This window comes from Trachymyrmex septentrionalis, unplaced genomic scaffold, assembly GCF_001594115.1.
Source record: "Trachymyrmex septentrionalis isolate Tsep2-gDNA-1 unplaced genomic scaffold, Tsep1.0 scaffold14, whole genome shotgun sequence".
Taxonomy (NCBI): Eukaryota; Metazoa; Arthropoda; class Insecta; order Hymenoptera; family Formicidae; genus Trachymyrmex; species Trachymyrmex septentrionalis.
In genome coordinates, this window is record NW_017304543.1 from 4,494,991 (window position 1) to 4,507,338 (window position 12,348).

The 12,348-nt window shown below is 30.9% G+C and overlaps 1 protein-coding gene across 5 annotated transcripts in view; it reads left to right on the forward strand.

Annotated features, from left to right (window-relative positions):
- Positions 1–11,713: 11,713 nt before the first annotated feature.
- LOC108745477 overlaps positions 11,714–12,348 on the forward strand; it is a 4,424-nt gene continuing 3,789 nt past the window's right edge. For 2 of the 5 annotated variants that reach the window (XM_018481648.1, XM_018481649.1), the window contains exon 1: positions 11,714–12,006. Coding sequence is in view for 2 of the 5 variants with exons in the window: in XM_018481647.1 (XP_018337149.1) it covers positions 12,050–12,057 (8 nt within the window). In the remaining 3 variants the exon portion in view is untranslated. Of the gene's footprint in view, positions 12,007–12,027; positions 12,058–12,077; positions 12,158–12,348 lie in introns of those variants that run through there. The other 3 variants (XM_018481647.1, XM_018481646.1, XM_018481650.1) reach the window with 3 other exon arrangements.

The following is a 12,348-nucleotide window of genomic DNA, read 5'->3' on the forward strand; positions in this document are numbered from 1 at the left end:
TAAATTTACCCAACGCTTTAAATTTGTTTTGCACCCCTTTTATAATATTTGGCAACATAACTTTATTACTCTTGTCAGCCTAAGATTATTTAGTTTTTATATATTTTAAGTATTTGGTGAAACAGTATCAAAATTAGTGATCAAATGCAGAGAGTTGTAGTTATTATTACTGTATTGATCGCATACATCAGCCGCAAGGCAATTAGGCAATTTCTTCCGTACAAACACAATTATATTTCCTCATTCTGTTGATCAGCATTTGAACGTGTCCCAGCGACAAATATTGTTATCTTTATATATTTCCACACTAATTTAGCAAACAGCACTTAATTGACCACAACATTGAAGAAATTGAAAACCATAGCAGGAGTATTGACTAATTATTAAAATGTATAGACAAATACAAATTCTTTCTTTTAAAGTCTTTTATTATATCAGCAATTATTAACGATTCTAATACCATGATTACACATTGACATTTTTGTTTTAATTTACTGAAACTGCCGCCAATATAGATTAGAACTTAGTAATTAACTTTTTACTTGATAACAATGCTAAACGGAGAGAATTTTTTCTTAGAGTTTATTTTGAAAATATGATAGTCGTGGGACAATATTGTATTTCGAAGAATTTTATATAAATCTCTCTCATTTATTAATAAAATATCAAATAATTTTGATTAATTTTACTGAAATGCATGGTAAAACTCTTTAAAATATTATATTGTATCACAATTATATTTTACAACATATTTTCAGAGTAAATTAAAAAAAAAATGTTTTCCGTGTATGAATAATATTTTTTTATCATCTCCTGCTATAGATAGTTTGATAAATAACCATAATTATATTAAATGTTAAAAGTCTCGGAGGATTATAGACATGATATATATATATATATATATATATGTATAAATCTTTACAAGTGGCATCAATTGGTTCTTGATACCAGATTTTCCAATCTGATCTCCCTGTCTTTCTGAAGCATTCAGGGCAGCTATTATGAAACAAGCCGGAATGAATTCCGATCGGAATTATTGAATTATTCCCTAGATTTCTATTGTGTTTTCTAAGAAAAACGGAATAATTCCGATTAGAATTTATTTTGATATGTTCCACGATAGATACTATGATTAATTTTTAATCCCAACAGAATTCATAAGAGAAAATGATATCATTCGATACATTAATTATTTATGATATTTAAGTTTAACTTATTTCCTTTAAAGTAGATTACGTGATAAAAGCTGTCACATACAAATTGATATGAGAGCGTACATATGCACAGTACACAATTTGTCACATATGGCGTGCTTAATATGATTCATATTGTACGCTACAATTTGTGCTAAGTGTTTCCGTGATCAAGACATTTTTACGCTCGTGCTTTGTAGTTCGCCACAAATTTGCTTTTAGTCATGTAATGTAGTTAGGCCCTACAATGTCAATCACGCTTTCTCTGAATAGTAATAATGATTATTAATGTAAGTAGCATTAAGATCATGCGCCAAGACTATTACGTAGATTCTATAATGTTACATGGATATTTGAAAATAATAATCGTGAAAATTCCCACACAATTAGCTTCGAAATATACAACATACTAGTAGCTAATGATGAATGAATAGATGAGATATATGCAATAGATCATTAAAACTGTTGCGGTCCCATATATCAAATAATAGAAGTATAAGGTAGAAGTATAATAGAAGCAGGTAATATAAGAAAAGCTTACACGTGATAAAATATTAGTTTCTAATATTTTTTTCAGCAAAATGTATATTTTTAATTTAAACATTTACTTAAAAATTAATTTAAAATATGACTAATAATTTTATAATTATGTAATAATAAGCATTATTTCGATAATTTGACATTTCAACATATTAATTTAACACATATTAATTTTATATTTAAAAATCTCACTTAAAATATTAAATACAATTAAGTTGTTATGAATTTTACACTCACCGATATTTTAAATGCTGTGAATATTGACATATTTACTAAAATGTTTGTGCCGCGTGAAATCGTGCTCATTTTGCTGTACAAACGTGTACAACAGACAGTCCCTCTTGTGAATATTTCAGTTTGCACAGTTTGGTACTGATCACATAGCGGAAATAAACACGCTCTGACGATTTTATATATATCTCAGCTTTAATATTTTGTACCATTGAAGAATCCAAGTTAATTTTCCAGAAATATGTAGAACGTAATGTTATTTTAATCGTAGATATTTTTTAGGAATTACGTGCTAACGGAACAAACATGAACAAAAACTGATTTTTAACTGCACGGCATCTGTGTGATAAACTACTTGTGTGTCAAAAAAGGGATAATAAATTCGCCGAAAGAAGACTCATTTTACAGAATAGTCAATTTGCGATTACTTTGAATGGACAAATTTTGTCATTTCTCACTTTGCGTAGCATTACGATGGTAAGTATCGTTATCCACGCATCAATCGTACGAAAACTGAAACAGATTGACTGCGAAACGTTAAAAGTTGGTCGTTAAAAGTTGCTTCGGGTTTCACGCAATTAACTTTAGAAGTAGTGATGTAACGTTTCTTTTCCCCTTCGATTAACTTTTCATCTTTGTTTGTTTGTTCTTTTTCGAAATCGTATTGAATTTTATGTAATAGTTTGAAAAGACAGAAAAAGAGAGAAGTTATTGCAGAACTGCAATCTCAATAATCAATAAATATTGTGTACTTTATATTCCATTCCGAGTACGTTTGTGAATTACGAAGCAGAATTTTTCGCATTGTGCATATAGATGCACAATATATGCATATATATCTATATAATATATATACACACCAATTTCCATTAATACATTCTTCATTCATTCTTTGTAACTTCTTCAAATTTTACATAACATTAGTTGAAATGATACTTTAGCTTACATATTGTAATCTAGTTATCTATTATAATATAATTTGAATACGTAAAAAAATATATTTAAACATAAAAAATAAGTAATTTACATTATATTATTACCTTTTTGGTTCAATTATTAATGCTGATTATTTTTTTAAAAAATTATGTCGAAATTCTTTAAATGGTATGAAATCATTATAAGAATCATCTTATAACTGTTTTTTATTATATTAATTTTATATCACTTGTATTAGAGAGATAATAATCTTTATGTTATATTTGTGAACAATATCAGAATAAAGTTCTCGTTTAATTATCAAGTTTATAGTGTTAGATATACTTTGAAGAAGAACACCATCAAAGTTTAATATTTTCACTGGAAAGGGAGTATAATTACTTTTCTAATCACTTTCTATTTGCTATTATATATTTAATTTTGATAATGATCCGGATATTTCACACTTAACATATTTTTTACAGTTATAACTTTATATAATTATTAATCCTCTAAATTATTATCCGATTGAGAGTTAATATTTAGTAACGAATGATTTATTTTTAATAATACACGAGAATAAATAAAAAATTCACAAAAAGTGGCATTTATATCTTTATCACTAACAATTTATGTATATCTAGCTTAAAATCTGTCCACAGAACACTAAAAACTGTATTCCAGTGCATAATAATTGGATTGCTATTTGTTGATGTTAAAATTAATATTTAACGTTCGCTTATATGAGAGACGATGTATTTATATTAATTAGTATCACAAAGATCTAATTTTACGTATTTAATGCTAGCGTTTCTCGCGATCGGCAGCAAGTAGTAACAGTCGACGTCTGGTACCGGCATCAGCGACGCGTACGCGACGGATCTGCGCCGCTGACTGAAACCAGGCTGGCTCCGGACTAGTCCGGGATACCGCACACCTCGCCAACTCCATGGCCAATCGTGAACGAGCCGTATGTCTTTATGTTCCTCGCGCCACCCTTGTGCACGCATCAATCCTTACGCAATATCGCAGGGTAAATACTCCTTCGTGCGATCGACCTCGTCAACACGACGTGCGACGATGCTCAAACGAAATGGTTTCTTCGACTGCACACGAAGATATAGCACGCAAAATGTATCGCTCGAGGCAATTGTATATTTTCCACGAACGAATGAGTCTGTACTGAATTTCCCTCATATCCTGCGCACGACGCAAATTTTACCGGTTTAAACAATTCAAAATTTATGCAAACTCACTCGATTAGTCGCGCGCCGCACTAAAACAAAATATACAAGATACCTACGAGGGTTGTAAATAAGATAGCGGAAAACATTTTATATACGACCGAGATTTATTGTTGTGGAAAAGTAGCATTACATCCCTCCAGCATAATCCTCTCTCCAATGTACATAACATTCTGCTCTATATATCCGGAAGGCTACGTCTGGAAGGTGTCAGACACCATCAGCGAAGACATTTTTGTTGCTGTGTGTAACATAGAACGCTCTACACTGCTTATAGGATAACATCTCGTGCGCGAACGCCCATCTACCGCGCCGCAATTCTATATAGCATTGCTTGAGTATACTACTTGCTTCCTCAAAATCTCGCTAGCGTTCTTTAGCATTGTGCCATCCAGTCATTTTCACTCTTATTCATGCGCATTCCACCTTGACAAACATGTCTTTGGGTGAATCTTGTTTAACCTAAACTTTACAATTTAGTACGCTTACATCCTAATATGCCGTGGGCTTATAAATATATACATATATTCTATAGACACCAAACAAACTTACTATTAATTTAAGAAGTAACCGCAGTAAATATTTGAAGAGTTCAAAATAGCAATATATATAGCTACTAGTTTATATCTGACACCCAGAAACATGCATTTATTTCTAACTTTAAAAGACCATTTTTCTAACTTTTTAAAGCCAACAGAGCAATTTAACAAAAAGGTCAAAACATTTAGAAACATATGTTTACAAAAATATACAGAGGATATTTAGCTAACATATAGTTGCAAATCTAGTTGATATATGTCGACTCTATAGTACGAAAATAAACTAATTGTTTCAAATCAGACTTTTATTTTAATTTATTACGAGAGATGTGTGTGTATTCTTTTATATTTTTCTATAATTTTCGTATAATAGAATCACGTATATGAAAATTTGACTTAAATTTAATATCTGATTCTTTATCATGCTTTATCTTTATTAGAATTTGTTTGTGGCCTTACATTAATGTATTTGAATACTTTTAGTATCTCTATATACTATACGCTCCTAAGTCTTTTTATTCTATTTTTCAGATTAATTTACATTATCTTAGAAAAAAATCGCATTTGCAATTGACATTGGCTGATAAAGCGAAAGGAAGAAAACATGATGTGATAGCGACTTTTTCCCTAGCAACGCGACTGCGAAACTGTCGCTGGAACTTCACCTTCGCAAGGTAGATCGATGAGTAATTCGATATAAATCGCGATATATGTGTTAGACGACACGGGCAGGTGCGACATGAAATCTTGCAATTTTCTTCTATCCGTTTTATTTGTTCCACGTGGGATCGTACGCGTGACCTCCCATGGATCGCGTAATAACTGTAATGAGGCGCGTTGCACTGTTAGATATCAAAAAAGCAATAGTAATCCAATCCTTTAAGTCAAATAACATTTTATATTTTTTTAACTTCCATGTATATCAAAATGTAAATCAATTCATTTTTATGCTTAGTTTCAAAAACAATGTCCATATTAATATATGCATTTAGTAAATAATACTATATAAACTAAATTTGAGTTCAATTTAATATATTTTCTTTAGTTAAATTGTTTTAGTTAAATTAACGACGATATTGAGTATAAGCAATGACGACCTATAGAAATGATAAAAAATAATAAAGATTAGGTATAATTTGATATAACGAATTTGATAGTGTATGTCTCGCACTATTAATGTTCCAATATTCGATGGCATGTGAAGCAAAATGAAGATTAAGAATAAATTACCACTCATTCTTCATTATTTGTTGATAGTTAATAACGCTTTAAAATAACATTTCAGTGATATCCGTGTATTTTTTATCTGTAAGGCAGGGGTTACATCTTTCAAATAAACTGTATACCGATCGTTCAAATGAATTATCTATACGTGCTCCTAAGCATCGTGCACTTTCTTATACAATGATTAATCATCTTGTACGAAAGAGGAATGAAAATAACGAGAGAGATGAGAGAAACTATGGATGTACCGGATTCTGCGGTTTAAATTTACATTTCAATAATGCAGCGTCGAGTGAAAAATTACGTTGCTGCAAATTGTAAATTATAAATACATACAAATTTGCAGAGATAATTTTGTAAAGAAATTAAATGTTACGGTAGAAAAATAACTATTACGCTAGTTCCTTTTCATTTGATTCATCAATATCAATCTAAGGTAATTTAAAATTACATTATTACGTAAATAAAAATTGACTGCATCCATATTCCGTAGTCCAAAATATTAATATAGTATGCACAAAATCAAATAATTCTTGTCGAATATTCGATATGCAAATTTGTAACTGATATCATAATAATAAGCGTTTTGTTACAAGTTTCGTCTTAGATTTGGTTTGTACACGTACGTCTTGCGCTTTGTGGCTTGCCGCTGTGAACACCATGTAACATATACCTCAAAGTTTGTAACTACAAGTTCCACGTTCAAGTTTGTGACACATCTCGTTTTATTCTAATTACGCATTCAGATATGTACGTCAAAATATACGTTAGAACATTATATCACTTAAATCATTGATGTCGTATGCAATATGATTGATCGCAATTAAATTTCATTTTATCTTATCGGAGATTTGTAATGCAGATCATCTTTCATCACAACTCTCAATTTTCTACAATTCAAGTTATTTCCGCCAGTTACAGTATCTCAAAAATGGTCGGTCAGTTCGCCCTGCAACTTCAAATTATGCATGTGGAATAAATTATCAGGTGACACAGCGGCTGCTTTAAATTCCGCATAAATGCGCGATCACGAAAATCGCGCAAAATCCCTTTCATCAAAGAATGTCTATATTAAATATTCCTCCATACCACCTCATTTTCGACGGAATTGTCGACGGTACACGAAATACATGCAAATTCCATCGGAGCATTCAAATACCACTGATATACTTCCTTGTACCAGATATGTGTTATCATCTGAAAAACTTTCTGTCTCATTTGTTCCATTCGTTGCACGAATTCAGATGCCAGTTCTATACAATTTTTTGAGGCTTCCCTCTTTGATTGCCCCTAAACGAATTCTATGATACATAAAACGATGAAATACGATTATATGAAATTACATTGAGATGTAAATAAATAAACCTTATTCAAATTTGTTGTTTTTTTATATTTACTTGTTCAATGAGCAGAGAGTAAAATATATTATATTGTCAATATTTTTTAGAACCTTATATTAAAATAAATAATGATTTAATATTATTTAAATATTTAAAATGCATAATATATAAATAACCTTTAAATAACAACGCGCGTATTTATGTAGGCGTATTTATTATGTAGGTGTATCTATTCCCTCAGAAAGACATAAGTATAATTGTATATCATAGTATATTACAAATTTAAAAAATAAATATAAATTATGTAGGTGTAACTTATCTAGAAATTACAACAGATATTTTATGAATATTTATGTTCTCTATTTTATAATTATATAGAATAATAAATGTTACGTAATAATAATACATTCTTTTTTTATTAATATTTATAAATGTAATTAGTTTGTGTATTAATCTCTATACATCAGATATATTTTTTGTCTTTTGTTATACTTTATATTTGATTTTTATACGCAAAAACATGAAGCTCGGATAGTTTAAAAGAAAATAAAATCTGATTTTTATGTTTTTTTTTTTTTCAAATACAACGAGAATGGCAGATACCTTTTTTAGAAGCTCTTCTTTTATCGTTAAATTCTAGTAAATTCCGATATATACGCCGCACCTATCTTGCGAAAAAACTTAATTTATTAAGTATTATTTACTATATTTTTAAGTAAACGAACTATATCAATAAAAACTTTGTACTGTCTACTAGTATAAAAAAAAAATATATTAGAAATTCGAGATATTTATATTTCGTATTAAAAAATGAACTTTTTTGAACCCTTGCATTTTGGCATATATCCCATAGGAGTAAAATATATGGCTACTCATAGCGGAAGGGGGAGGGGGGGTATGTGCAGTTCATAAAAAAATTTAGAATGCATATCAATAAGACATAAAATGACAATAACTTATAAAATGCGTTCATAAAATTTTATTAAAGAAAAAGAAAATATGTGTATGAAATAATAATTACAATCTTCCCAGATATATTACAAACGTTATGACATGAGGTACACATTTTATATAATGCGTTTTTATTGTATTTAGTATACTAAATTCAATCTGCGCACTTTGTATGCTTTGGACATAAATCCCGCCTCTTAAAAATGCTGTATATCCTAAACAGGTGGCGACTACAGTAATTATTTTTATGTAGATTATAATTTATGATGGCGCTACTTAACACAGTGACAATCATACAGAGACAAATCGATTCAATTCACAATAATTTCATTAATATTAACAGAAACTAAATTAAGAAACTGAAATCGTTAACACAATACTAATATAACATAGAGGCATATAACAGAGTAGTTGCGGGAAAATTACTCCCACTCCTTCTATTTTTTCTGACTTCTGCGGCGTAAATCCCAGCGCGGCGTATTTGCTGGAGTTACCCTAAGCTATATTTTATTGTACTATTTTATTTCTTGCATTCGCATTTTTCACGCTTGAACAAGACCATCGCTCATAGTCTGTTTAAACTCGATCAGTAATTTAATCTTTAAGTTGGCTCGAAAGTATGTCTACATCAATAAATCGAATTTAATGCACAATGGAATATTGAAAAAATAATTTATATTTATAGGCCACACGTGCCAGATCAGAAAGACCGTTAGGAATGTAATCTAGGCTGAAAATTAACTGCCACCTACGCGCGTGCTATCGTGCTCAATAACTCAAAATTTACGATCACGTGAGAGTTAATTATCCCCAACCTGGGTCCGTCTGGGAAAGCGCTGACGCGAGTCCGCAAACTTTCCGTCGCTAATTTCTAATGCTTCCTGTTACCTCAGAATGAAATTCCGAAGCGATCGTGCGGATCGCGAAGAGAGACGTTCCGAACCAGTCGGATCGAAAGTCCGTCAGAGTTAGAACCAGCACCCTTCTTATCCGTATCCGCTTCCATCGCAAAGTCGCCACTTTCGACGTAATCGCGCTACGTGAGTAGATACGTGACTGCGAATAAAGGACCATCGATCGTGATTGGAAATAGAAAATGCAGGTTTACACAGCTATGTAACCTTTTTGAATCGATCACTTGTCAGAAACGCGATGTCGCAGCGAAAAGGTCGCCGTCGTGGCCAATTAAATCAAAGCGCGAGGTCATTTTCAACATCAGCATATCATGATACAATTTTCCATTTCCTCTCTTTCCATTGTCGAGGCAGCAAACAGATAATGTCGTTAACGATATGTATCAAGAACATGTCTCGCGCGAGTATGTATATGCAAATTACATTATGACTTGTATCAGAGTAACAACTACTCTCCCTGCAGCCGTAATACCAGATTCCTGATAAATTTGTTTTATCCCGACATATTATAAAGTACATAAATTGAATATCTATTTATGAGTGATTTATGTATTAATGTTAAACTTTGATAATTACGTAATCAAGGCGAGAAATTTTCTTTAAATTATGTAAAGAAAGATATATGAAGTAGTCAGATATGATCTACATTTATATAGATTAGGCTTAAAATAAATTTTATTCTACCAAATTGGTATTTGTATTCTTGTAGTATGACTCTGTTTCTAAGAGATAACGAATGTAAGAAATGATGATAAATGAGAGCTGCAAAATGCGCTTTGGCTACGTATTTTTATTTACAATTTTCAACGCGATAAGTATATGAATCGAAGCTGATATGGGATGACATGATTTATTACTTATATGACGACATCGCAGTTTCTGTAGCTTGCGAAATTCTCATTCAGTGAGAAAGTTTGATTGGTCCGATCTCGTCGATAACTACTCCTATCGGAATATTCAAAGAGTAAGAGAATTTCGATAGTTCTCTCGTTACAGTATCGAATACGATAAACTACACGTGTATAACCTGTCGAATGAATTTCATAGTGATTTTCCAGCAGGATTACAACTTGAAGTTGTTAAGGAAACTCCATTTTCTGATATCATAAAAAAATCAACGTTAACTGTTTTAACTTTCAAGTTGTAATCCTAATTGTTTTTTCTTGATACGATTATTTTTATTTTTTACGCTGTTTATTTCATTTGCTGTCTTATTATATTTTAATAACTTTCTTGTCGCGAAGAACTATCCGATCTCATGATAACGACTGAAAATAGCATTTTGTTGTAGCGTGTATATTGAGAGTATAACAATAGAATCAGAGTATTGTGACGCACGATATAAATGCAAACGTGTCATTTCCTTCTCCATTTTACCATTTTTTTATTTTTTCTAAAAGCGCGAGCGTTTCGTCAGAAGGAATTTCAGTTTGTCACAGAATCGCATCGATAATTTTACTCTTTGAATACTGATGAAAGAACAATTGTTTTAATGAGGTACTTTGTCCTCCTTAGTTACATCATTATCTTTTTTCTGTTATCTCCACGATCGAAGATGACTTTGACAATCACGAATCACGGATTATTCAGGTCTTTTACTGCACGTGTTGAAGAAATGCGCAAAACTAAATGACATTTTACGAATCTGGCAATTCCGTCACGTTTTTGCACACAAATTTTACTCTCTTGGGAGACCTTTCTCTGCGAGCTTTAGCTAAGAAAAAATGTATGCAAACTAGTGCAAAATTAAACGAATTTTCAAAATCAAGTTAGTTAATTAACATAAGCTTTTATTTGCGATAACATATATATAAAAATGAACTTGAATAATAAAATTTCTTTGACTAACGTCGATTTAATATACTATAAAATAATATTAATTTACGTGTATTGTTTCATATTAAAATGAAGTAGATTTAAACTAATGTTTTTACGTGTAATTATAAAATGAGTTATGTACACAAATAATCTGCACGGTAATATTAAAATACATGTTATTTTAATAAATATGAATATGTAAACACTATAAAAGTTTAATTTGTTCTATTTAATTTATTTTTATTTGCATTAATTTATTATAGCTATAATTATATTTGTATAATATCAGTATATGTACATTGTTATAAAAGAGTTAAACTTATTTTTTATTGAATTAAAAAAATAAGAGATAATTTATTTTACAAGCATATATTTATACATTTTGTACTTACACACTCATACTAAACAAAAAAAGACGTCGATTGATAAAAAAAGATTTCTATAAAATATATACTTCAAATTGTTTGAGAATTCGTTCATTTAGAATTGTAAACTCTGCGAACAATATCACATTCTAATTCCACCATGATTGCACGTTCACCGATAATTGGTTAATATCTCAGTGAAAAGATAGATACTTCGTAATCACTAATTAATGACATTAATCTTACTTGAGAATCTTTTCATAAATAAAAGTACTCTCTAGATACTTTCTGGACAACTTAATTATAATATTTAGAAGCGAATAAATTTTTATCACAAAATTGACCGTTAAAATATTGGGAAAAAGTGCAATTTTTTTTATCAACCCTTTTTTTTATTAACCCATCGATTTTTTTCGTGCGACGCAAATTAAAGTCACGTCGATTTGCAAACGAACCAAATTGGTTACGTGTTTATCCGGTAACGAAACAAACGAGCAATTATTTCATGATTCTCCGTCAGCTCCGCCATTACTAATTCCCAGGAAAACAGATATTCGGGAATAGACTTTAAGTACTATCAGCGAAAGTCTTAAAGTATATCCATCTCTTAATTCACATCGACAACATAACGGAAACGTTTCATCGCGGAATGTGAAGACATCCATCTGATGCTCGATAAAAGATTAGGTCATCCCTGCCGTTGCTGAGGATCCTGTTTTCGTGGAGCGAAAGGTTTCGACGGTGACTCGTAAACCGGATCTATCATCCAATAGACATGATAACGTCTGCATACAGGCTGAGTTCTTTCATTTGATTGAAATTCAATATTTTACTCACGCTGGCTTTCGCAAAAAGCCAGAATACTTTGGTCGAAATATACCGCGTAAGCTCCTTGACTCCATCAAGGAAGTTCTTCTCTTTCTGATGGAAATGAGACGGTCTCACATGCGAACCGCTTTTATGTTGTAACAAGTCGATATGATCGATACATTTTTCGCCATTATTGCTTCTGACTTGCATATACAGCAATATTGTTTAATATTAGATTGCATGCTGTACTGCCTATGCTTCATG